Below are 25,808 nucleotides of genomic sequence, written 5' to 3'. Positions count from 1 at the left end.
TGACCAGAGCAGAATACAGTGGCACTATTACTTCCCTTGATCTAGATGCTATACTCCTATTGATGCAGCCCAGCTGCTGCCAGCGAGTCTACATCTGGGGTGAGTTTGGAACATGTGGCTTCCTAACCCCTACCTATCTACACCAGGGTCTCCAGCTGTTTGTTTTTTTAAACTACAATTCCCATCATCCCTTACCACTGGTCCTGCTAGCTAAGGATCATGGGAGTTGTAGTCCAAAAACAGCTGAAGAAAAACGACCTCCAAGGGAAACCCTGATCTACACTAATTCAACAGCTGCATGCTGGGCACCCCATTATCATCTTACAAAAGGGAAATGTTCCACATAAGCTGTGGAAAATCTGAATATTAAAATAGAGCATTGCTGCTTTACTGAAGTGAACAGTAAAACCAAGCACGCACAGCAATCGCTGTCCGCATTACCGGGTGAGCAAGGCTTGCTGCCTGGATAGGACTAAACTTTGATAGGCAAGATGTTAAATTGTTTTTATATGCAACAACTGCGGCAAGAGTATTGTTAGCCCAGAAATGGAAATAAGAAGAAATTCTGACGAAAGAAGAATGGCAGATGAAATTAATGGACTATGCAGACTTGGACAATATGACAGGAAGGATTCGAAACCTGCGTGACCAGAGATTTACAGAAGATTGGAAGAAGTATATGAATTATTTGAAGAGCAACTGTAATCAACAAATTACGCTAGTAGGACGACAAGAAGTTTTGTAAGGAGAAATATACGAAGTGTTACAAAGTAGAAAAAGATAGAGATATTGGTTATGAGTTTGAAATGTAATAGGGAAGATAAGAAATGCATACTGAGAGATTAGACTGGAAAATTTTCAGACAGGATTGATGGAAGTCAAAAATTTGAATAAGATGTAAAAGTATGTTTAATTACTGTTGAAAATGATATGTTAAAAAAAACTAATAAAAATTATATTAAAAAAGGACTAAACTTTGATCAGTTAATCTGACCCCAAACCACATACCTAAAGAACAGATTTGCACATAACACAAAACCATTGCTCTCTCATCCTCTCCGCCTCCTGCACTAGAAAGGGGGTAGTTTTGAGGAGATTAGTTTGACTTGCAATGGATGTTAGTTTGTCAAGTCATACCAACCAGGATTTCTGGTTTACAGCAAACAAGAGAACATTTCAAAACACTCCCAACTTCAGATCATGGATAATGAAACTTTTTTTAACAGAGCTTGTTTTAAGCCAGGATTCCCGGTTCGTGGAACACAACAGGCCAACATTCTTTGAAAGCAAATGGATCTCTGCCGAAATCCTCTAAGAGGCAAAATGATGCACATTTTTGTTGAGGTTACACTTACTCACAATTCTTCCTCTAAATCTCCATTCCCTTATACAGTGGTAAGGTAAAGGTAAAGGTACCCCTGCCCGTACGGGCCAGTCATGTCCAACTCTAGGGTTCTGCGCCCATCTCACTTAAGAGGCCGGGGGCCAGCGCTGTCCGCAGACACTTCCGGGTCACGTGGCCAGCGTGACAAGCTGCATCTGGCGAGCCAGCGCAGCACATGGAAACGCCGTTTACCTTCCCACTAGTAAGCAGTCCCTATTTATCTACTTGCACCCGGGGGTGCTTTCGAACTGCTAGGTTGGCAGGCGCTGGGACCGAGCAACGGGAGCGCACCCCACCGTGGGGATTCGAACCGCCGACCTGACGATCGGCAAGTCCTAGGCGCTGCGGTTTTACCCACAGCGCCACCCGCGTCCCTATACAGCGGTACCTCGGGTTAACTACTTAATACATTCCAGAGGTCCGTTCTTAACCTGAAACTGTTCTTAACCTGAAGCACTACTTTAGCTAGTGGGGGCCTCCTGCTGCCGCCGCGCCGCTAGAGCACGATTTCTGTTCTCATCCTGAAGCAAAGTTCTTAACCCGAGGGACTATTTCTGGGTTAGCGGAGTTTGTAACCTGAAGCGTATGTAATCTGAAGCATATGTAACCTGAGGTACCACTGTAAGTCTTTGATCATTTCAGTGGCTACCAGAGCCTTTACTTTCCTCAGTTCTTCTCGATGAGGAACATTAGTTCTTCACAATGTGATAAAACCTCACAGTGCTACTGAAGAGATAACCTTCGCTTGCAAAATGCAGTAATTAATACTAACTTGCACAAGGCCTTTTCTAAAGAGGAATAAAAGCTTAAAGCATGCCTCTCTCCGTTAACTGCGCATGGAAAAGAAGTTTCAGCTCATGAAGAATACAACAGCCACGACCTCACACAAAGTTGAAGCCACTGAGACACAGAAGGACTCTTACAAAACAAATCCTCTGTCTTGTCTTCTGCAAACAGGCATGTTCCTCTTGGTAGCATTAAAAAATGAGATACATAGTTCTTTTTCCAAATGTATAATTTCTACCAAATGCCAGCTCCCTCTGGATACCGCTTGTTTTTATCCATTATGTAGCCTCTTAGACAACATTTGGAGAACTCCCACTTACGTCCCTGGTTTGTTCATAAAGCAAGTGAGTCTGCAAAAACCATCATTGCTTGAAAACATTTGTGCAGTGAAAAAAAAATATACTTTTTGGATGCCGTGTGATGGTAGTGATGGTTCTTATACAGGTTCCTTAAAAAGGCATGCCAGTTTTGTTCACATGCTCAGCTGCCCAGACCACCCTATAATTGGATCGTCTTTCAAATCTCCCAATAGATCTTGGCTGGGATCCAGAGATCCTCTTCCGCAGGTCAAAAAAGCTGCTCTCCTTGCACAAGCAAGTACACACAATGGATTCTAGGATAGGAAAATGCAAACTGCAAGAGATGGTCTCTTCTGTATATGGGAGGCTTCTTTGACTTATTAGCACGAGTCATGAACATGTACATCTGCATGAATGGTGAATTTTATTCCCCTTGTGATCCCCTGGAATCTGGCTGTTATCTTCAGAATACTACAGCAGGGTTCCTTAGCCATAGGTAAAGGTAAAGGGACCCCTGACCATTAGGTCCAGTCGTGGACAACTCTGGGGTTGCGGCGCTCATCTCGCTTTATTGGCTGAGGGAGCCGGCGTACAGCTTCCGGGTCATGTGGCCAGCATGACTAAGCCGCTTCTGGCGAACCAGAGCAGCGCACGGAAACACCGTTTACCTTCCCGCCGGAGCGGTACCTATTTATTTACTTGCACTTTGACGTGCTTTCGAACTGCTAGGTTGGCAGGAGCAGGGACCTGACAGAGGGGCATAAAAGGGGCGGCCTTGTACAACACATCTTAGCATGATCTATGCACGAAGACATGTATTCTGGCCTCCTGAGGTAAGATGTAGCCACAACACCTAGTGTTAGAAGCAGAGACAGCTTTTCACCCAAAACAGCAATTGCTTGAACGCAGTGCTTTCCACAAAAGGGTGGGCTACAATTTTATATTGGGGGGGGGAGCAAAGTGGTACCTTTTCCATCACTCCCAAACCTATTGATTTCTTTTGAGATCAATTCATTTGTCTCTTCATACAATGGAAGAAAACAAGCAGAACTGCAAGCAGAGATGCAACTGAGGGAACGAAAGTCCAGAGTTGGGTAAAGGGGGGATTTTGCAAACAAAGAGGCGCCGAGCCCCTATTTTTATGCCGCTTACTAACACAACATTTAGAGAAGAGAGCATGCAAGCCCCCTTGACATTAATGGGTTCGGAAAAAGAAAATTACTAGGTGGGTTATATGTTTTTATGTGCAACGCAATTGTATGCTCAAAATTTTCTAGGGCATTAAAAGCCTAGGGAAACACTGGACATTTTTCTCACCAAAGACGCTGACAGCAGTCGTTTTGTTGTTTGTCCCAGCCACGTTGCTTGCCATGCAGGTGTAATCTCCAGCATCCTGAGGCCGAACCCTTTCAAGGTGAAGACTCCCATCACTACGAACACTGATATAGGGATTCTGGACCACCTGGGAAGGGGAAATCAGACCAGATTTTATTCATCTGCTAGGTTTTAGCTTGGGAATAAATCCCAAGTTTTGTTTAAAAAATGGGAATAAAATCAAAATACTGCCCCAAAGCATCCCAAATTCTATGACACGGGCAGCGATTTTTGCATTACAGTGGTACCTCAGGTTACAGACGCTTCAGGTTACAAACTTCGCTAACCAGGAAGTGGTTGCTCCAGGTTAAGAACATTGCCCCAGGATAAGAACGGAAATCGCGCACCAGAGGCGCAGCGGCAGCAGGAGGCCCCATTAGCGAAAGCACGCCTCAGGTTAAGAACCGTTTCAGGTTAAGAAGGGACCTCTGGAACGAATTAAGTTCTTAACCCGAGGTACCACTGTATTTTGATTTCACTAGTGATGGGGAGAGGCAAAGGCAGGCTCCACAACTTGACTATCCTCTGAGATTTCAGCCAAGCATTCCTCCCATACTTTCAAACGGATCCTTGCAACCATAAATGGTGTCCCTGAGTGTGGCCTGGAAAAAATGCATCATATTTTTTATTTGCTGCAATGGAGACAATAGCGAATATCTCAAGTCACAGTGCAAGACCTCAAAGCGGGAGGGAAATGGAATTTCCAAGTCGTCCCCAGCAGACTTTATTCTCTCCAGCATTTTCAAATTCCGCCTAAATAGAATCCTCTGTGAGCTTTTCCCTTGGAGTGCAAAATTTGTCACCTACTTAGTAACTAGAGGAGGTTAAGTTCTGCCTTCCAAGGGGATTAACAGCTCTCTTTGAGAAACACGGAGGGGAGGGGGGGGAAAGCTATGCTGCAAGGACAAGACATGGGCATGGGAAACATATCAGCGGCACATGCCAAAGAGAAGAACAGTAGCCGAAAATCCTGTACATAGCTATTCTTTGCAGTACTTCACTCTCAAGGGACACCAACAGCCTGTTACATAAAGGTAAAGGGACCCCTGACCATTAGGTCCAGTTGTGGCCGACTCTGGGGTTGCGGCGCTCATCTCGCTTTATTAGCCGAGGGAGCCGGCGTACAGCTTCCAGGTCATTTGGCCAGTATGACTAAGCCGCTTCTGGCAAACCAGAGCAGCGCACGGATACGCCGTTTACCTTCCTGCTGGAGCAGTACCTATTTATCTACTTGCACTTTGACGTGCTTTTGAACTGCTAGGTTGGCAGGAGCAGGGACCGAGCAACGGGAACTCACCCCGTTGTGGGGATTCAAACGCTGACCTTCTGATCGGCAAGTTCTAGGCTGTGTGGTTTAACCCACAGCGCCACCCGCGTCCCAGCCTGTTACATACACACATGTAATTATTATTATTATTATTATTATTATTATTATTATTAATAATAATAATAATAATAATACCCCACTCTTCCCGGTTCAGAAAACCAGGCTCAGGGCGGCTAACAACAAATTTAAAACACTTAATTGATGCAACAAAAAACAGCATAAAATACAGTATAAAATGTGAATAACAATAAATTCAGAATTCAAAAATCACTTTAGGGGGAAAATCATCCAATAAACATTAGATGATCACCAGGGCTAGCTGGCTGAATTAGTCCTATTTGGGCCAGCAAAGAGACCAGGGAAGAATTAGCTGTGGGATCCCAGAGCGGGTAATCTTCATAAGAAGGGGAGGGGGAGGGAAGGAAGGGGAATAAAAGATCAGGATAAGTTCAAATTGAAAGCCAGGCGGAATAGCTCTGTCTTACAGGCCCTGCGGAAGGAAGTTAAATCCTGCCAAGAGCATAGTTTACACAACTCTTTCATTGCACGTGGATGCAGTTTAACAACTCCATCAAACCAGGCTATACTGTAGTTTGGTACCCAAACCTATTTTAGGCCTTTTAGGTGTATTTTCTTTTCAACATATTCCTTCTACATCCTCCGGTGTAGCAAAAGGTATTCGCCGGAGCCACACTTCTTACCTCGTACGCCAGAGGAAGGATGGAGAGTCCTTCTCGCTCTTTAAAGCAGAACCAAGAAATCCAGTTTACTAATTCTTGCTCTAGTCTGATCTAATCTCACCTGTGCTTTTTGCACAGCTAAATTTTGACTGCCATTCCCCAGTGCAACTATCCTTCCCCCCCCCCCCCCCCCCGCTTGCCACTGGGCTTTCTGGTCCCAGATATCTGTGGTCCACTCACTGTGTGTGTGTGTGAGAGAGAGAGAGAAGGGGTGGGACTCTGACAAATATGGACATTTTCTACAGAAGAGCTCCTGAAGTTTCCCCTCCATTTTTCCTGCTGTCTCCTGCTGTCATCCTTTTTGCTGCCACCCCTCCTAGCTGAACTGCTCTGCTGTTTATGGAGCTGTGGGGAATGACTGATGTCTGTCTTTCACTCCACTGCTTCCAGCCTGCCCATGTGTACTTTGTTATAAGAAAACCTGCTCCCTTTCCCTTATGGGGTATTCCGGAGTCTTTAAGTGGGTTCCCTATCAGTAAGAGAAAACAACAGAGGCCAACCAGAGTATATTGAGAAGCAAAGTACCCTAATCTTTATTCAAGAACTGTTGCAACAGGGTCTCCACTCGCTGCACGCAGGAGGGAGGGAAACCCTGAACAATGGTGCACAACTCCTTATAGATTCTTGAAATTGCCCACCCTGTAGCCCAAGACCACCCCCCAAAACATCATACATACATCACAGAAGGAGGTGGTCTACAGCAGAAATCCTGCCTGCCAGAATACCTGATAATGGTCACTGGTTGCATTACCTGGGCAGCCTTGACCATTCTTTAGTGATGGTTGATACTTTAGTTCCTGAATCCAGGTCACAGGCTCACCCTATTCATACACAAATACGCCCTGAAGACAGGATTTGCAAGCAAAAAGACAATGCGAAGGCTTTCCCCATTTGCCTCCCATACTGCACAGGAATATTTGAGGTCATTGGGAGAGTCAAAATGGCTTCAGGATTGCTCTCCTGCACTATTTCAGGCACATGGTTCATATATTTAGATATGTGTGCATTTTTGAATATTTATTCTCTATTTGAGACCTTAAAATTCTTATAACAACTTCTGCCTGGGATGGCTGAACAGTGGAGACAGGTACCAACTGAGCCTCACCTCCCACAAACGTTTTTTCCCCTTTACATCTGAAAATCACAACTGAATCCTATCTTCCCCCTTGGCCACCATCTGCTCTAGTTGCTCAAGGCAGCCATTCTGGAGGCATCCCATTGCATCCTTGCAAAGAGCCCTGAGTGGGCGGGTTGGGCTGTGTGATAGCAATTACATTTGAATGGTAATATTTCAGTGACAGTGTTAAAGAGTTTTGGGTGTTAAGCTGTGTGCCAGACTCCTCTAGTCCCTGGATCCAGCAAGTGTTAAAATCTTGATGAAGTGTAAGGGGGGGGGTGGGAAGAAAATGAAAAAAGAAGAAGGGGCTATGTGGGAGATGGCAAAATCGCAGATAGTAAGAAGGATAAAAGCCAGTTTTTAGTTGGAAGTGGCAGGGATGTGAGCTAGGGGTAAAGCAGCAAGCTGGAGAGAGAATCAGAGCAGTGTTTGAGAGCTATGTTTTATTTCTGCTTGAATCCAAGGCTGTGGCTATGGGAGAAACAAGACCCACTTGGGGTGTTGATGCTGTGCGCCCCTCCATCGAATGCTCAGGTTGTATATAAGTGTAAATAACCCATATATAATAAGGACATCACAGTCTCCACTGTGACTCATTCCCAGAAAGAAACACAAAAAAGGTAAAAGGTAAAGGACCCCTGGATGGTTAAGTCCAGTCAAAGGCTGGTTGCAGCGCTCATCTCGCTTTCAGGCCTAGGGAGCCGACATTTGTCCACAGACAACTTTCCGGGTCATGTGGCCAGCATCACTAAACTGCTTCTGGCGCAATGGGACACCGTGACAAAAACCAGAGCGCACAGAAACGCTGTTTGCCTTCCCGCCGCAGTGGTACCTATTTATCTACTTGCACTGGTGTGCTTTCGAACTGCTAGGTCAGCAGGAGCTGGGACAGAGTAACAGGAGTTCACTCCATCACGGGGATTTGAACTGCCGACCTTCTGATCGACAAGCCCAAGAGGCTCAGTGGTTTAGACCACAGCGCCACCCGTGTTGTATATACAATGTTGTATAAATATATACAACATTGTATATATATAACATTGTATAAATGTTGTGTAAATAAAGCATATATGCCATATTTTTCGCTCTATAAGACGCACCGGACCATAGGACACACCTTGTTTTAGAGGGGAAGAACAAGGGAAAAAAATTCTCCCTCTCTCTGCTCAGCTCTCCTTCAGCGAAGCGGCAGGAGAAACAGAGCCCCTTGCATTTCTCCTCCCACTTGGCTGAAGGGGCGCTGCACAGCTCTCCCTCTCTGCTGAAGCCAGGAGAGTCTTGCTCTCCCGGCTTCAGTGAAAGGAACCTCAAGCCTGTGGAGCGCAGCGGGAACTCGCGCTGCGCTCCGAAGGCTTCAGGCATAGCCTGGAGAGCGAGAGGGGTCGGTGCGCACTGACCCCTCTTGCTCCCCAGCCTTCAGCGAAAGCAACGTGAAGCCTCCGGAGCACGGAGGGAGCGCTCCCTCTGCGCTTCGGAGGCTTCGCGTTGCTATCGCTGAAGCCAAGGAGCCTGCATTCGCTCCATAGGACCCACACACATTTCCCCTTAATTTTTGGAGGTGCGTCCTATAGAGCGAAAAATACGGTAATAAGGACATCACATTCTCCGCTGTGACTCATTCCCAAAAGGAAACACAAACAACTGGAACCCCTGCAATCTTGCACCGCTCACAGACTGGAGTGGCATGCAACAATATGAAAAGGCTTTTTGGTTGTTCATGCAGGTTCCTTCACTTTTCCCTTTGTGTGAGTCAGCAAACAAGCCAGGAAGTCTTCCATGAACTATAGTTTTCCATTTCCTCTGAACTGGGAAAGAATGGTTAAATGGATCTTGGAACGACTTTGGCCTAATATCCTGGTTTGTTTCAAAGCTGTTAACCATCTGTTAAACCATGATGCAAATCATCTGAACTCTTCCAGCGACTTTCCTAGCTGGCTGCAGAAGTGAAGTTGCCGTAGTTCGCAATCTGCTATAATTTTATGCCTTTTGAGATAGTCCCTCTGCCCCAGTAAGCAAAAGACTGATAATAAAAGAAGCTCTTACCGCCATACTATTTTTAATCCACTTTCGCTCTGGGATAGGGTTGCCCGCCAACAGCACACATGACAGAGTAAGCTGCTGGCCTTCGATAACATTAGCTGCTGCTGGGCTCATTCCAATTAGAGGTGCAACTGTACCAAAGATTTAAAAAAGAAACAATAATTGTGCACATTCCCATGAAAATGCAAGAAGAATGCTCTGCTGCAGACGGGGCAGGAATCCCAACAGTGTTTTAAGAAGAATCCTGGTCTATAGCACTTATCTCAAAATTAGTTAATTTTAAGAAGAACTATTCTGGATCACAAACAACTTGAACTTTTATTATTATGTTCGTAATATATTGGAATAACGAATTGCAAGATAAGGCTGGCAGTAATGTGTTGTGTTATCTTTCATTTTTATTCCATATTGTAAGACGCCTCACGATCCTCAGTTAGTAGGTAGGGCAGGGGTCTGCAACCTTTAAGACAAAAAGAGCCACTTGGACCCGTTTCCGAAGGAAAAAAAACCTGGGAGCCGCAAAACCATTGCGACATTTAAAGCATGCGCGCCGCTGCCCTCCGATTTGACAGCGGGCGGGAAGGTGACGTCGGGATTAACGCATGCACCGCCCCCATGTGACGTCACAGCCAGTACAGCGCCCGCCACAGTGGGGAGTGTCGGGGCGCACAATGCGCCTCCTCCCCTCGCTAGTATCCGCCCCAGATGTAAAGGTGTAAAAGAGCCACATGCGGCTCCCGAGCCGCGGGTTGCAGACCCCTGAGGTAGGGCATAAATAGTACACACACACACACATACACACACACACACACACACACGTGTGTGTGTGTGTGTATGTGCGTGTGCGTGTGTTTTTGAACAGTTCAGTTCCTGAACAACTTGGAAATTGAACGCGGCAAACCCAGAAGTCAGTGTTCTGGTTTGCGAACTTTGCTTCAGAAGCCGAACGTGCTCCTGAGCTTCTATTTCTACTGTTGCGCTGCTAATTTGCATCCCCCCATTGTAATTAAAGCTTCCCGCCTTCCGTTTGTACTGTTGTACTGCTAATTTGCGTGTCCCGTCCCCCTCATCGTAATTGAAGCCTTCTGTTTCCAATTGCAGTGTTCTGAGGTGATATTTGGTGCTTTTGTTTTTGCTATTTTTGTGTTTTTGTTTGTGCGGCTTTTTCATTTTTGTGACTGTGGTTTGCTCTTTGTTTTATGGGACTCTGACTTGTGACTTCGTTTTTGTGACTTGTTTTTGTGTCTGGAACCCAGTTCAGCTACTGATTGATTGATTGATTGACTATCTGACTGTGGAAATGGATAAAAGCCCCCCATCCAAACAATGACTATCATCAGTGCAGGTAAGAAAAAAATATAATTTTAATTATCTACAATACTGTCTTATTTATTTTATAGTACAGTACATTGATTATTGCTTTCATTTTATGGATCAATGGTTTTGTTAGATAGTAAAATTCATGTTAATTTGCTGTTTTAGGGGTTGTTTTTAATAGTCTGGAATCGATTAATCCGTTCTGCATTACTTTCTATGGGAAAATGCGCCTTGGTTTGGAACGCTTTGGTTTTGGAACAGACTTCTGGAACAGATTAAGTTTGGGAACCAAGGTACCACTGTGTGTGTGTGTGTGTGTGTGTGTGTGTGTGTGTGTGTAATTATTATGAATGAAAAGGATTGCTCAACTACATCTGTACCAAACTTTCCTGCAAACAGACTGAGTAATTAGCGCTATGTTATTGAATTTATGAATTGGACTAACCTTTTTGATATAGTATTTGTTTAATCTTGATATTTTATTTAAGCTATACTTGAATCTATACTTGTATGAATTTTCTGGTTAAGTGCCTCAACATTAGAGAGATGACAGGAGAGAAATCTAGATAGGACACTATTTTTGCTCTGCTTTCCCAACAACTCATCACTAAGAAGTAAAATCTGATATAGAGTTAACACAAATGTGGATTCTAGCATGTGCGCTGTTTCAAAGCCATCATTCAACCCACATTGACCTGGTTTGCATGTAATGTTAAGCCACGGTTTATTAAACCATTGTTTACTTGATAGTCTGAACACAGCCCAGTGGGGCTGCACCGTGGCTTGTTACATACAAACAAACCACACTTCCAAGCTATGATTGCTGACTGGTATTTAAACCACGGCTTACGTTACCCAAAGCTTAGCACTGCATGCAAACCTAGCCTATATGTAGAAGGCCCAGGAGAAAAATTTTATTCTGTTTTGGATACAGTAAGAGAGTTGGACTGAAGTCAGGTAAACCAACCATAACAAATCCCCTATTTTCAGTTAATTACCAAGTCCGGTGACAGTAAGTGTAGCTGGCCGTGAGACAATCTTCCCGAACTGGTTTTCAGCTTCACAGATGTAGGTCCCCTCATCACTGACCCACAAATCTAGAATTATATGAAAGGTTTAAAAAAACAAAAAACAGAATTAGCACTTCACTTTCCAGGAAAAACCCAATGTAGTCATATATAAACATAAGTAAGTTCAAATGTATCATAAGTATTGTATTGCCCCATCATCCACAATATAGACTTAGGAGACCAAACTTTGGGATAAAGGTTATATTTATTAAAAATGTAACAGGATGGTGGAACTCTAAATTAACCAAACAGGGGTCAGCAACCTTTTTCAGCCATGGGCTGGTCCACTGTCCCTCAGACCTTGTGGGGGCCAGACTATTTTTTTGGGGGGGGGGTGAACGAATTCCTATGCCCCACAAATAACCCAGAGATGCATTTTAAAGAAAAGCACACATTCTACTCATGTAAAAACACCAGACAGGCCCCACAAATCACCCAGAGATGCATTTTAAAGAAAAGCACACATTCTACTCATGTAAAAACGAGCTGATTCCCGGACCGTCTGCGGGCCGGATTGAGAAGGCAACTGGGCCGCAGGTTGCCTACCCCTGAACCAAAGCAACCAAATTCAAGAGTACAGACAGCTGAGGATTTATTTATTTTTTTCGAACTCTGGTTAGGGAACCATCCCTCCAGTCCCCTGGGCAGTCTGTGTGTCTCCAGAAAAGGGGGGAGAGGAAATGACTCCCTCCTTGTTAGGTGAGCCTCGGGTCTAAACCCATCACATGCATTGAGACCCCACTATCTAGTGTTCACCCAATATGTGCATGTCAGGCCTAAAGGACACCCCCAGGTCCCCCCCCAAAGCATAAAGCACTGGCAGATCCCTAAAGGGTGCCCTTAACCCAATAATGCCTCATTATGTCTATAATTTTTTCTCCCTCACTTCCTCACCTGCCCAGACTCAATGCTCCACAAGCAATGAATTGCAGCCACTGTCAGGGAACCCTATCCCTCCCACAGTGGGATGCCAAGAAGCAGATAAACAAGAAGAGTTCTTACCAAGTAGTTTATTCAATATTCACAGAGAGAGACAAAGGAATGCGGTCTCTCTTAGATAATGGCGTTGCTTCAAGAAAAGTCCCACCCCCTCAGTCCTTCCTATTCTACGACAGCCTTGCGCCGGCTGATCTGTGCTTTCTGCCTCTGAGCTTTCTGTTCAACTACTCTCAATGCACGCCTGGCCCGGGAGGGGGGGTCTGGTAAGTTTTCTAAAGAGAGTGAATCTGTCAGATGTCTCTCCCCTGGTGCTTCTTCTTCTTCCTCCTGCTCCCCTCCCAGTACCGTATTTTTCACCCTATAAGACGCACCAAACCACAAGACGCACCTAGTTTTTGGAGGAGGAAAACAAGAAAAAAAATATTCTGAATCTCAGAAGCCAGAACAGCAAGAGGGATCTCTGCGCAGTGAAAGCAGCAATCCCTCTTGCTGTTCTGGCTTCTGGGATAGCTGTGCAGCCTGCATTCGCTCCATAAGACACACACACATTTCCCCTTACTTTTAAGGAGGGAAAAAGTGAGTCTTATAGAGCAAAAAATACGTTATTTCCCAGCTTCTGCACTCTGCGGCCTCTGAACTATGACATTCTGCAAACCACTGTTCTAAATCTATAGTTTCCCTCTTCTCCGGGAAGTGCAGAAGAAGAAGAAGAAGAGTTTGGATTTGATATCCCGCTTTATCACTACCCAAAGGAGTCTCCAAGCGGCTAACATTCTCCTTTCCCTTCCTCCCCAACAACAAACACTCTGTGAGGTGAGTGAGGCTGAGAGACTTCAGAGAAGTGTGCCTAGCCCAAGGTCACCCAGCAGCTGCATGTGGAGGAGCGGGGAAGCGAACCCGGTTCACCAGATTACGAGTCTACTGCTCTTAACCACTACACCACACTGGCTCTGGAGGAGGGGGGACAGTCTCCACAATTCCTCTTCAGTCCAGTCCCTGACAGCCACTCCTCCAATCGAATTAGTCCCAGTGGGGAAACGAGGGGATTGCATCCACCCACCCAAATTCTACTCAGTCCCTTCAAACAGCAACTACCGTATTTTTCTGTGTATAAGACGAGGTTTTTTTTAATTATGAGTAAATGTTAAAAATTGGGGTTCGTCTTATACACGGATAGTGCAGAGGGGGGACGGGCGATTGGGGGCAGCCGCGAGCAGGAGACTGTGAGCGGCGATTGGGTGGGTGATTGGTGGCTGCGGCAAGGCCTGCTGGCTATTGGCTGGTACTGCATCTATCGGGCTTGTGATTGGCGGCTGCTTGTGGCGAGTGGGTAGACGGTTGGTGAGGCGTGCGATTGGCAGTGGCGGTCAGGCATGTGAGCAATTGTTCACAATTACCCCCCCCCAAAAAAAAAACTCAACAACAGTGGTCAACCCCCCCCCCCAAAAAAAGCTTAACAACTCTGGGCAATCTCCCCCCATTTCCTTAATTTGGAGTCCCCAAAAATAGGGGTCGTCTTATACACGGAAAAATACGGTAGTTATTGAGAGGTGGAGGTTGCCACGAAACAGCGAAGGCCACTGCACATTGCTTGGGCAGTATTTCTTTCTACAGGTACGCAAGGGTATTCAGTACCTGCACCTTTTAAAAAATAGCAATAAAAAATGTGGCACTTGCTGTAACAACTTCATGGTGAATACGCTAACCCATATTCATTTCTGAATTTAATCCAGATGCAATCTTTCTGAGTTTTATTGTGTTACTTATTGGATTTCCCACGGAAATTGTGAATCCAGATTACAGTGGTACCTCGGGATACACGCTTCAGGTTACAGATGCTTCAGGTTACAGACTCCGCTAACCCAGAAATAGTACCTCGGGTTAAGAACTTTGCTTCAGGATGAGAACAGAAATCGTGCGGTGGCGCGGCACGGCAGCAGCAGGAGGCCCCATTAGCTAAAGTGGTGCTTCAGGTTAAGAACAGTTTCAGGTTAAGAACGGACCTCTGGAACCAATTTAGTACTTAACCTGAGGTACCACTGTACATGGATAAATAATATGTGATGGCATTATTGATGAGGACAATATCGCGCGGACACTGTGACCAAGCCCACCTTAAACTGCTGTGTGGAAGCGCCATGTGGAAGCACCCTACCTTAAATAACGATTTACGTATTATTCACTATTTTTTCCTTTGCGTTTTACACACACAGGTATATGTATATACAGGTATATGTCTACCTACTGTTAAAAGAAAGTCCGCCTGTTCTGAGTTGACTGATGGAACTAACTGCAAGATGCCTTGAGAAAAGCGGTGCGCCGTCCAGTCGTTGCCACTTCACCTTTGGTTCCGGGTAACCATGAACATAGCAAGCCAATGTCACATTTGAGCCAATATCCACAGATTCATCACTGGGCTCTTGTGTGAAAACTGGGGGAGCTGTGAAAGGGGATATGCAGGGAAATAAACATCAGAGAATCAGTAACGGTCGTATAGCTTCGGTATTTATTTTGAAATGACAGCTGAGTGACCCAAGCACTCCACTTTGATATCTCGTAACGTTCGACAGCTGGCCCATTCAGTGGGATCCTATGAATGAGACATTACTGGACAGGAAAGACCCTGATTCAAAACCATGCTTGGTCATGAACTTGTTGGGTAGTCCTGACTAGCTCTCGGGTCAAATCCCCCTATAGGTTAGCAGGGTCAACAGAGCAGCAGAGAGGACAAGCATTTTAACTAAAGTACCATATTTTTCGCTCTATAGGACACACCGGACCATAGGACACACCGGACCATAGGAGGGGGAGAACAGGGGGAAAAAAATTCTCCCCCTCTCTGCTCAGCGCCCTGAGAAACGGAGCCCCTTCCATTTCTCCTCCTGCGTCGCTGAAGGGGCGCTGTGCAGAGAGGGAAAACTGTCCAGCGCCTCTCCAGCGAAGCGAAGCCTGGAGAGCAAGAGGGATCGGTGTGCACCGACCCCTCTCGCTCTCCAGGCTTCAGGCGGCTATCCACAAGCCTTCGGAGCGCAGCGGGAACTCCTGCTGCACTCTGAAGGCTTGCGGATAGCTGCCTGAAGCCCCCAGAGCACAGCGGGCGTTCGCGCTGCGCTCCCGGGGCTTCAGGCTTCAGCCAGCCATCCGCAAGCCTTCGGAGCGCGGCAGGAACTCCTGCTGCAGTCTGAAGGCTTGCAGATAGCTGCCTGAAGCCCCCGGAGTGCAGCGGGAGTTCCCTGCGCTCCAGGGGCTTCAGCGAAAGCAACGCAAAGCCTCCAGAGCGCGGGGGGAGCTCTCTCTCTGCGCTTCGGAAGTTTGCATTGCTATCGCTGAAGCCAAGGAGCCTGCATTCATTCCATAGGACGCACACACATTTCCCCTTCATTTTTGGAGGGGGGAAAGTGCGTCCTATAGAGCGAAAAATACGGTACTTTTTGCATGCTTGAAGTACTGCATGAAATTGCACCTGATGTGATTGCGATGACAGGCAACTGGCAGCTGAATTGCTCCAACCACCTGTCAAATTTGGACCATAAAGCTGGTCCTGATTAGGATCTGTCCTGTGGAGCCAAAAATGTCCCACACTCGTGGTATAAATAATAGTATATCATATTAACAAACTTAAAAAATAGAAGCCACCACCCACCCAAGATTGGAAAACCCCATTCCACTCGCACATATATCTCATTGGGCCCCAAACAATGTGAATGATACTAATCAACAATATGCATGAGTTTATTTTAGATCATCTTGCACAGTTTGAATGTGTCTATTCTGAAGCCATTATACTTACAGCCAACATCCAGGGTTATCTTGCCAGATGCACTTCCTGCAATATTGGTTGCGACACACATATAGTCACCAGCATCCAAGTCCTGCGTTTCCTGAATCTTCAGGACTCCCCGGTGGAAGTCAATAAGAAGAAAGTCGGATGCCCTCAACTCTAAATCGCCTAGATCCAGGCAAAAAGGAAGAAGAGCAGGAAGTTAAAAACCTAGACTTGTTTATTCAATAAGTCAAAACAGCTTTTTCATTTCTTTTTGAAACAGCAAAATGTCACTGATTCACTACAAGCATCCAAATGAATATAATGGTGAGAACATAGAACAGAACAAGGAGTTTTGTGCCACTGAAGTACTATTTGATGCAACTGTAGTTCTCATAACGTTTACTACAACATTTACAACTTTCGAATTTGGGTCCGTCCCCATAAGCAGCTGGAGTGGCAATTTCATTAGATTCGCTTCTGGCCCTCAATTCCTGACACACTTCATTTACAGTAAGATGTCCTATCCATGTTAGCAAGTCTGTGATATCCATTTCAAGCTGTCCTGAAGTGCTACAGTTTTACCTCATAGGGAAAATTAGTTGCACAATCAGATAACAAAACTGGATATAGGAATATCACAAGGTTGGCGAAAGTACAGAAATACCCTAACTCAAGAAGAAGAGGAGGAAGAAGAGGAAGAGAAAGAGGAAGAGGAAGAGGAAGAGGAAGAGGAAGAGGAAGAAGAGGAAGAAGAAGAATTTATTATTCATTATTTATACCCCACCCATCTGTCTGGGTTTCTCCAGCCACTCTGGGTTTACCCAGCCACTCTGGGCGGCTCCCAACATAATTTTAAAAACATGATAAAACATTAAAAACTTCCCTAAACCAGGATGCCTTCAGATGTCTTCTAAAAGTCAGATAGCTGTTTATTTCCTTGACATCTGAAGGGAGGGCATTCCACAGGGCAGGTGTCACTACCGAAATCGCCCTCTGCCTGGTTCCCTGTAACCTCACTTCTCGAAGTGAGGGAACCACCAAAAGACCCTTGGAGCCGGACCTCAGTGTCTGGGCTGGGCGATGGGGGTGGAGACGCTCCTTCAGATATACTTATTTTAAAAGAAGCTAAGCCAAACAAGTTCAGTTTGGGAGAAGTACCTTTAAACCATTTAACCCGTGGAGGTGGGACTCCTGTACTTTTGCATTCCATTACAGTGGTGTCTCCAAGAGCAATTAGCAGCTCACTTTGGACTACCGTCAGTTTAGGAACTTCTGCAAGGGAACAAGACGAGAGACACTAAAATATGAAACTATTTGTCAACTTCTTTGGCAAACGGGGCAAGGTATATCCTGATTCTTAGCAATACTATTCCAAAAACATAGTCGTTCTAATGTCTAGACAATATATCAAACTGAGGGAGGGTGCACTGTCTCAAATATGATACTAAACTATTTCATAATAATTATACACTGGATGAAGTTGCCTTTTTTCTTTTTCTTTTTTGTCCACACATTCCACTTATTTGACAGTAGAATCTAACCTGAATCCAAAATGTTTAATGGATTCTTATATGCGTGTGTTCACAAAGGAATGAATGGCCAGGAGCAATGGCTCAGTAAACAATATAGGAGGTTGCAGTTCTGACCCATGGTATCTCTAGCTGTTGTTTAAAAGAGTTCTCAGGTAACCAAATTGGGAAAGACCTCAGTCTTGAAGAGACACTGGCGCTCAAAATGAACAATAGGAGACCAGTAATCTGACTCCATATGGGCTTATTTTTATGTTCAATTATTCACAAACCTATCGTCAACATTCACACACTTTCAACTTTCTGATTAATTTTGATTAACAACTATTAAAGAAAGTGTGGGATGTAACCCACCGAGAGCAGTCAAGTACAACATTCCTTGTTTTGCTAGAGTGGACATGCAAGGGAATGTTTGGTCCAGCCAGTCGAAACTTCCTGTTCCTCCTGGCCTGGAGCAACCTTCCTTGCATGTGACTAGTGGGTGGGCGTGACCTTTCCAGACCTGGTGAAAGGCCAAGTCACGCTGTTTCTTTCTTTCTTTCTTTCTCTCTCTCTCTCTCTCTCGCTACCTTTCTGTTTGTCCTGCCTGCTTCCCGCATCACCTGGAATGTACCGCTGGCTGCCACAGCAGTTCCCCAGGTCATCTCCCAGACAGGGTAAACCTGTTTGTACATGTTTGTAACTTTAAGTCTAAAGCCTGCCTTCAGGCATCACACTGTGTTCTGCCTGATCATAAGTAAAACTACTTTCTGTTACTTATGAATAAGACTGTGGTGTCTTTATGCTTTTAGGAGGGATTCAAAAGGGGTCTTACCAGGAATATTAGACTATATCTCAATCTGGACACACCAGATTGAATTGTTTATCATCTTAAGAAACTCACACGAGTTTGCAACCAGCTTTCTGCTGCGTAAGAAGGGGAATGTACTCTGCTAAGTGAAGAAACTTGCCAGCGCAAGTTAGGAAGGATATTAATAAACAATATATCATCTCCTGCCACCCTCAACATTCCCACAGAAAGCAGCCAACTACATTTTGTTTCTTATGATACTTGCCAATGTAAGTGAGGATAGATGTCTCCTTGGCCGTTCCAGCAGCATTACTAGCCAAACAGCCATACAGTCCTGCGTCTTTTTGGATTGCCTTTTTTATAGTTAAGGTGCCTTCAGGATTTAACCTATACCTGCAGGAGGAAAAAAGCATCCACAGAAACTGGAAGTGACTATGACAAACTGTGATATTACAAAAGTGAAAACATTGGGGCATCATGGCAAGAGGGGAGTTCCACAGGTATTCTATGGGTAAAGAACATGTGCCCACCCCCACATTCTCATTTTAAATATGATTACTTTTATAATAGGCCACTTCAGAAAATATAAAAACATTCTGGAGGGGAAGCTAAGCATATTTGCTATTTAGTTAACTACCATCACCATCATTTCACAGCTAACAAAAGAAGACATTGACTCCACAAGGAGCCTCTGAATCTGTCTCTTGTATCCTTTTTGCCCAGGCCTCAGAAAACGCCAGAACAGGACCTATTTCAACAGCACTCTATCACCTGGTAGCGTAATGCACAGACAAAAAAGAAAAGCAACAACACTTCTATTAACATGGGGATAATTTAAACTGCTTCCCTGTCTCTGGAAAATCCCCATAAAGGTAAAAGGACCCCTGACTATTAGGTCCAGTCGTGACCGACTCTGGGGTTGCGGCGCTCATCTCGCTTTATTGGCCGAGGAAGCCGGCGTACAGCTTCCGGGTCATGTGGCCAGCATAACTAAGCCGCTTCTGGCGAACCAAAGCAGCACACGGAAATGCCGTTTCCCTTCCCGCCAGAGCGGTACCTATTTATCTACTTGCACTTTGATGTGCTTTCGAACTGCTAGGTTGGCAGGAGCAGGGACTGAGCAACGGGAGCTCACCCCGTCACGGGGATTCGAACTGCCAACCTTCTGATCGGCAAGTCCTAGGCTCTGTAGTTTAACCCACAGCGCCACCCGCGTCCCTCCCGGAAAATCCCCATAGTACTCTCTATTTGTGCCAGTGGAACACTAGTACGCAAGGAGAGAGAGGTGATCAGTATAACCCACGGGTCGGCAAGGTTTTCCTCGCCTGGGCCGGTTCACTCCAGCAGAGATCACTCTGTGGGCTGGATCACGTGCGCACCTGAACGCGCGCACCCACAATTTCTGGCGTCTGCTTCTGAACAGAGGCGATTTTCGGTGTCTGCGCAGAGGCAATTTCTGGCACAGCGGAAGTGAGTCCCCATGCTGCGCTGCTTTAGCGCAGTGCGTTGGGACTCGCTGAGTGGGCGGCTCGATTCGGGGGCGGCTTGTGGGCCAGTTAAACGACCCCCATGGGACGCTTGTGGCCCATGGGCCTTAGGTTGCCTACCCGTGGTATAACCCTTCATGTAATTCAGGTAGCACCCTTGCTGTAGTTCAGTGCTTTTTGGCAAGCCAGCATTATCTGAAATAGGGGACTTTATTTATTTGTTATATTTGCTAATTGCTCACAGAGTGAACCAATGCCACTTTAAGAATGATTAAGAATGCCCCCAAAAAATAAACCTAAAAACACAGCTACAGTATACAGATAAAAGCCAGGACTTACAGATCCCACCTCACTAACTACGTAATTTTATTTGTATGCTACGCCTTTCCACAGTTCAAACCATGCTCTCAAGGTGGCTTGCAACAAGAAAATAACACATAAATGCAACATGACAGAAGTAGTCATGATAAACGAATCGTTAAAAAAGACACAACCCAACTGAACAGTAAAAGAAGCCACAATAACACCCTTCAAATTAAAGATGCTGCAAGATGAGAGAGCATTCCGTAAGTGGGGGCTGCCACTGAAAAAGCCCGATCTCATGTTGGGAACCTCTGAAACTCCCGGGGAGGAGGCACACAAACAAGGGCCTCAGAAGATGACTGCAGGATCAAACAAGGGCCTTCGTTCATCAGATTTCACAACACAACATTGTCAGTAAAGGATGTTTCATGATCACCCCCTACACACACACACACACACCCTCTGAAGAGGGTAAAAAGATATGCACATACCTGTGGGAGCCCATGAGAAACATATCGTTGTGTGTCCACACAACTGTTGGCTTTGGATAGCCAGTTGCAGAACAACCAATGGAGACCTCAGATCCTTCAGTAAATGACTGGTTCTTGGGCGAGACAACAGCCTTGGGCGGTTCTGTTACATAAAATGAAACATAAATATGTCTTTTCAAACGTTATCTTATTACCGGACATCTGTAGACAGGGAGTTTTAACACGACTCCCCCCTCATCAACATTCTGAAGTGGTACAAATCCAGGAATAGCTTTATCATATTAGTAGCTCTGAGTCAGATCAGTATTCACGCTAAATTCTCCTTATCGGCCAAAGAGCACACAGTGCTGCATGATTTGTAGGTGGTGAGCCCGGGCTTTTACACATATAAACATGTCCTCTAGCATTGCAACATTGGCATTATCTGCTGGACCATCATCTTTAAAACTCAAACACATAAACACAACACAATGGGATTATTGTGATTTGTTTCTTGAGCTATTCTTTGCAACTTGAGATTCAGTTGAGAGTCCCCTCCGCAATTAGTTGGCGCTAATGCCAAAATAAACAAGTTTTTAGGAAGAATTCTGCTTCCTAAATTACAAATGGCTTTTCCATTGGGAACATACAATAAAGACCTCAGAGTATCAGCTTTCCACCATTTCTTTTCACATTTCAGCAGATTGTTATCTTTCTTTCTAAACAAGGACATTGGTATGGTGATATTGCAAAACCATTGGCGTATAAATGCAAAGGCTTGCTTCTGGTGCTTTAATAGACTAGTTTTATGTGCCTGCTGCAGAAAACATCAGTGTATTATAAAAAGAGCAAAGAACTGATAAGCAAAGTGATGGGCTATGCTGAATCAGCAAAGCTAATGGCTAAAATAAGCAAATTTAACAATGTTTAGGAAAGAATTGAAGTCTTTTTTGCACTATTTAGAAAATTGTTATAATATGATTGATTTGTGAGCAGGATTTGAACTGTGAACAACAGAAAGAATTAGAGATTATTTCACTATGGTTATTATAGAAAAGAGTGCAGCAAAGGGGTAGAATAAAAAAATCACCATGGAAAATGGGATGGGAAGTCAATAAAATGAAAGGAAAATTTATTACCGTATTTTTCGCCCTATAGGACGCACTTTTTCCCCTCCAAAAATGAAGGGGAGATGTGTGTGCGTCCTATGGGGCGAATGCAGGCTTTCGCTGAAGCCTGGAGAGCGAGAGGGGTCGGTGTGCATCAACCCCTCTCGCTCTCCAGGCTTCAGGAAGCTATCCGCAAGCCTTGCGAGCCCGGGGGGAGTTGCTGCCGGGCTCGCAAGGCTTGCGGATAGCAGCCTGTTCTGGGGGGGAATAATTTTTTTTTATTAATTTCCCCCCCCCAAAAAAAACGAGGTGCGTCCTATGGGCCGGTGCGCCCTATAGGGCAAAAAATACGGTATGTATCGGAATTTTATGTGAAATTAACAAAATGTGTTGTTGTTTTTTTTAAAAAAAGCTACAGTAAACGTGATTTGCATGCTGTGTAAAGCACAAAGCAGTTTTAAATTGCTCTACAAATGGTGAGAGGAAAGACATAACTGACAGACTAATCAAGTTGGGCTGGAATCAAATCTAGATAGTTTATATATTCCATGTATATGGCAGAACTGTTCTGAACTCTTTTGCCATGTGGAAAGCTGCCGGGGCTATTTTTTAAACATTTCAAATGTTGCCAAAACAGACTGGAGGATGCTTTAAAAGCTTTGTGGGTTTGAAGAAGATCTACTCTTCTGTTGACCTTAGGAAACTGAGATTGGCTCAAATGGGAGGACACACTGTGCCTGAAAAGCACCGCTTCTGTCAATACCCTGTTATTCTATTACGTAGTGAAGGAGGTACTCAGAAATAATGGATTAAGAAACACATTTTGCACATTATAGGGGTTTGTCCCGTGGTAAGTCAACAAAGCATGGTGCAAGATGACATCTGGCAGCAATTACCAGCTTTGTTTTCTGTCCCAGCAGTAGCCAGTGACACAACAAGGACAAAGACTCAATGGGGATGTTTTTCTCTCATGGAAAGTTTGCTTTCTTCATGAGGGGTGGAAAACTCCTCACATTCCACGAAGAACATTGCCACCTTTTCCCAAATGCCCAGTGTGCCTCTGGGGTAATCTTTCTTTCACCCAAAATATTTTGATTTGGGGGGTTTAACACACAAACACAAAGAGAGAGTAAAAATGGCCTCCATTTTGTTCTTGATGATCCTGGAGAGGGAGATAGTGGAACCAAAGTTATAGCTGCCCTGTGCTTTCCCCCCTTGAAGCAAACTTGCCTTGCAATAGTTAAAAAAGACGTTTGGGCTTTTAGTACCTCAGAAACAAAAAGCAAACAGGAAAGGTGTGGGGATCTGTTTGCATGAAGTAGCACTCATGTGGTAATTTGAAAGTTCTCAAAGGGTAAATTAACAGTCTCAAATGGCCATTGCTATTGTCTCACACAAAGTGCTTCCCCTGGACGGTTAAGTCCAGTCAAAGGTGACTATGGGGTTGCGGCGCTCATCTCGCTTTCAGGCCGAGGAAGCCAGAGTTTGTCTACAGACAGCTTTCCAGGAAATGTGGCCAGCAGGACTAAACTGCTTCTGGCGCAACGGGACACCGTGACAGAAACCAGAGCACACGGAAATGCCATTTACCTTCCCGCCGCAGTGGTACCTATTTATCTACTTTCACTGGCATGCTTTTGAACTGCTAGGTTGGCAGGAGCTGGGACAGAGCAAAAGGAGCTCAACCTGTCATGCGGATTCGAACCCCCGACCTCCTGATTGGCAAGCCCAAGAGGCTTAGTGGTTTAGACCACAGCACCACCTGCCTCTGATATTATCTGAGCAGGCCTCATTTGGAAGGATTTGCCCAAAGTTGACTAAAAGATAGTTTTTGTTGTTTGTAATTGTGGGGGGGGGGGAATCATAGCTTATTAAAGGAACATACAGTGGTACCTCGCAAGACGAATGCCTCACAAGACGAAAAACGCGCAAGACGAAAGATTTTTCCGTCTTTTGAGTCGTTCCGCAAGACGAATTTCCCTATGGGCTTGCTTCGCAAGACGAAACATCTTGCGAGTTCTTGCGAGTTTGTTTCCTTTTTCTTAAAGCCGCTAAGCTGCTAATAGCCGCTAAGCCGCTAATAGCCATGCTTCGCAAGACGAAAAAACCGCAAGACGAAGAGACTCGCGGAACGGATTAATTTCGTCTTGCGAGGCACCACTGTAAATTGCGGCATTTACTCAATATGCAGGTGCAAATGTTTTCTGCACAAATTCTACCTCCTCTGAATAAGTGTTTTCTGGTTCTGGGTGCTTGGGTATTGTCAACCACACATCATCTGACACAAATATTATCTATATTATTCTAAACCCATCACCCCAATACATTTGAGATCTTGTTGGGGTATAAAATACACCCCCAAAAATGTTAGCGTTACTTTTCCCCCAATTTTGGATGAAGGTTAAGCACACTCTATGTACTACTTGAAAATGGAATGTACTCATTTGGTGCATAAGGTCCATCCTGATAAAAATGAAATTGTTTTGGAGCAGAATTTTGGCATAGACTAATGGTTCTGATGAGGGATGCGGGTGGCGCTGTAGGTAAAACCTCAGCGCCTAGGACTTGCCGATCGTATGGTCGGCGGTTCGAATCCCCGCGGCGGGGTGAGCTCCCGTCGTTCGGTCCCAGCTCCTGCCCACCTAGCAGTTCGAAAGCACCCTTAAGTGCAAGTAGATAAATAGGTACTGCTTTATAGCGGGAAGGTAAACGGCGTTTCCGTGTGCTGCTCTGGTGCCGGTTCGCTGGAGCAGCTTCGTCACGCTGGCCACGTGACCCGGAAGTGTCTGCGGACAGCGCTGGCTCCCGGCCTCTAGAGTGAGATGAGCACACAACCCTAGAGTCTGTCAAGACTGGCCCGTATGGGCAGGGGTACCTTTACCTTTACCTTTACCTTTTAATGGTTCTGATATATTGTGAGGCCTTGAGATATGTGATTAGTAAAAGTTATTTAACATCCATTTTGTTCCCTGAGAACTGATAGTTAAAACTGAAATCCATGATACATTTAGCCCTAGGATTGCATATAGTACAAGAATTACAAGAAGATCAACACAGAATTTTCATTTTGATTCGTGTGGTTTTTTTAAATTCCACCGCTTGCTTGAAGGAAATCCAAAAGGGCAGAATTAGGCAGATACAATACATTCCCTCCTTATTTATTTCTGCTTTGTTCCTGGAATGGAACCTTGTTGAACCAATTCCTAGGAAAAAAAGGGTATTTACATAAACACATACAGTACATTTTCCAACAGGAAAACGTTATCTGGCACATATTTCCTTGGATCATACTTCATCAATATGTATTGGATTTTCTGTAGCTCAATGTTAAGTGTTTTGTTGCAATATTCAAGCTTCATTCGTTAGCAGAAGCAACGCAAACAGATTTAGAAAGATTCCAGGCGCAGTACAGCTAAAGCAGAATTTACAGTCAGGAGTTCAAGTGAGGTCTAATTGCATGTTACAGTTCTGTTCAGTTTAATAATGCTTAACCACACTAAGGGCTGGAATCCTATGTACGCTTATCTCACTGAACTCAGTGGGACTCACTTCTGAATACATAGCACTGCACTGTAAGTTCCATTAAAGGTGAAGTCAGCACTGGGATAAAGAGAGGAGGGATGTGGCAGCAAGGTCAGCATGGTGCAAAGGCGACAGCAGCACCAAATTGGCTCCACCAGCGTGTTTGCACTGCGTCAGCCTTGCCGCTGTGCCCCTCCTGCTCTTTGTCCCGCTATTTAAGATCATTTGTTGTGATTTCCTGTCTTACAACTATAATAATATAATAATAATAATTTATTATTTATACACCGCCCATCTGGCTGGGCTTCCCCAGCCACTCTGGGTGGCTTCTAACAAAATATTGAAATCCAGTAATGCATCAAACATTAAAAGCTTCCCTAAACAGGGCACCCTTCAGATGTCTTCTAAAAGTCTGGTAGTTGTTTATTTCTTTGACATC

At 44.9% G+C, this 25,808-nt stretch overlaps 1 protein-coding gene across 4 annotated transcripts in view; it reads right to left on the bottom strand.

Annotated features, from left to right (window-relative positions):
• HMCN1 (hemicentin 1) overlaps window positions 1–25,808 on the bottom strand; it is a 313,634-nt gene that overhangs the window by 182,450 nt on the left and 105,376 nt on the right. For all 4 annotated transcript variants that reach the window (XR_014549512.1, XM_083620076.1, XM_083620077.1 and 1 more), the window contains 8 exons: window positions 20,760–20,901; window positions 18,744–18,871; window positions 17,318–17,431; window positions 16,184–16,342; window positions 14,639–14,833; window positions 11,383–11,481; window positions 9,071–9,198; window positions 3,787–3,931 (listed from right to left, as the gene is read on the bottom strand). Coding sequence is in view for 3 of the 4 variants with exons in the window: in XM_083620076.1 (XP_083476202.1) it covers window positions 3,787–3,931; window positions 9,071–9,198; window positions 11,383–11,481; window positions 14,639–14,833; window positions 16,184–16,342; window positions 17,318–17,431; window positions 18,744–18,871; window positions 20,760–20,901 (1,110 nt within the window). In the remaining variant the exon portion in view is untranslated. The remainder of the gene's footprint in view (window positions 1–3,786; window positions 3,932–9,070; window positions 9,199–11,382; window positions 11,482–14,638; window positions 14,834–16,183; window positions 16,343–17,317; window positions 17,432–18,743; window positions 18,872–20,759; window positions 20,902–25,808) is intronic.

This window comes from Podarcis filfolensis, assembly GCF_964270895.1.
Source record: "Podarcis filfolensis genome assembly, chromosome: 6".
Lineage (NCBI taxonomy): Eukaryota > Metazoa > Chordata > Lepidosauria > Squamata > Lacertidae > Podarcis > Podarcis filfolensis.
Note: the sequence above shows the minus strand (reverse complement) of the source record. Positions and strands in the feature narration are given on the sequence as shown.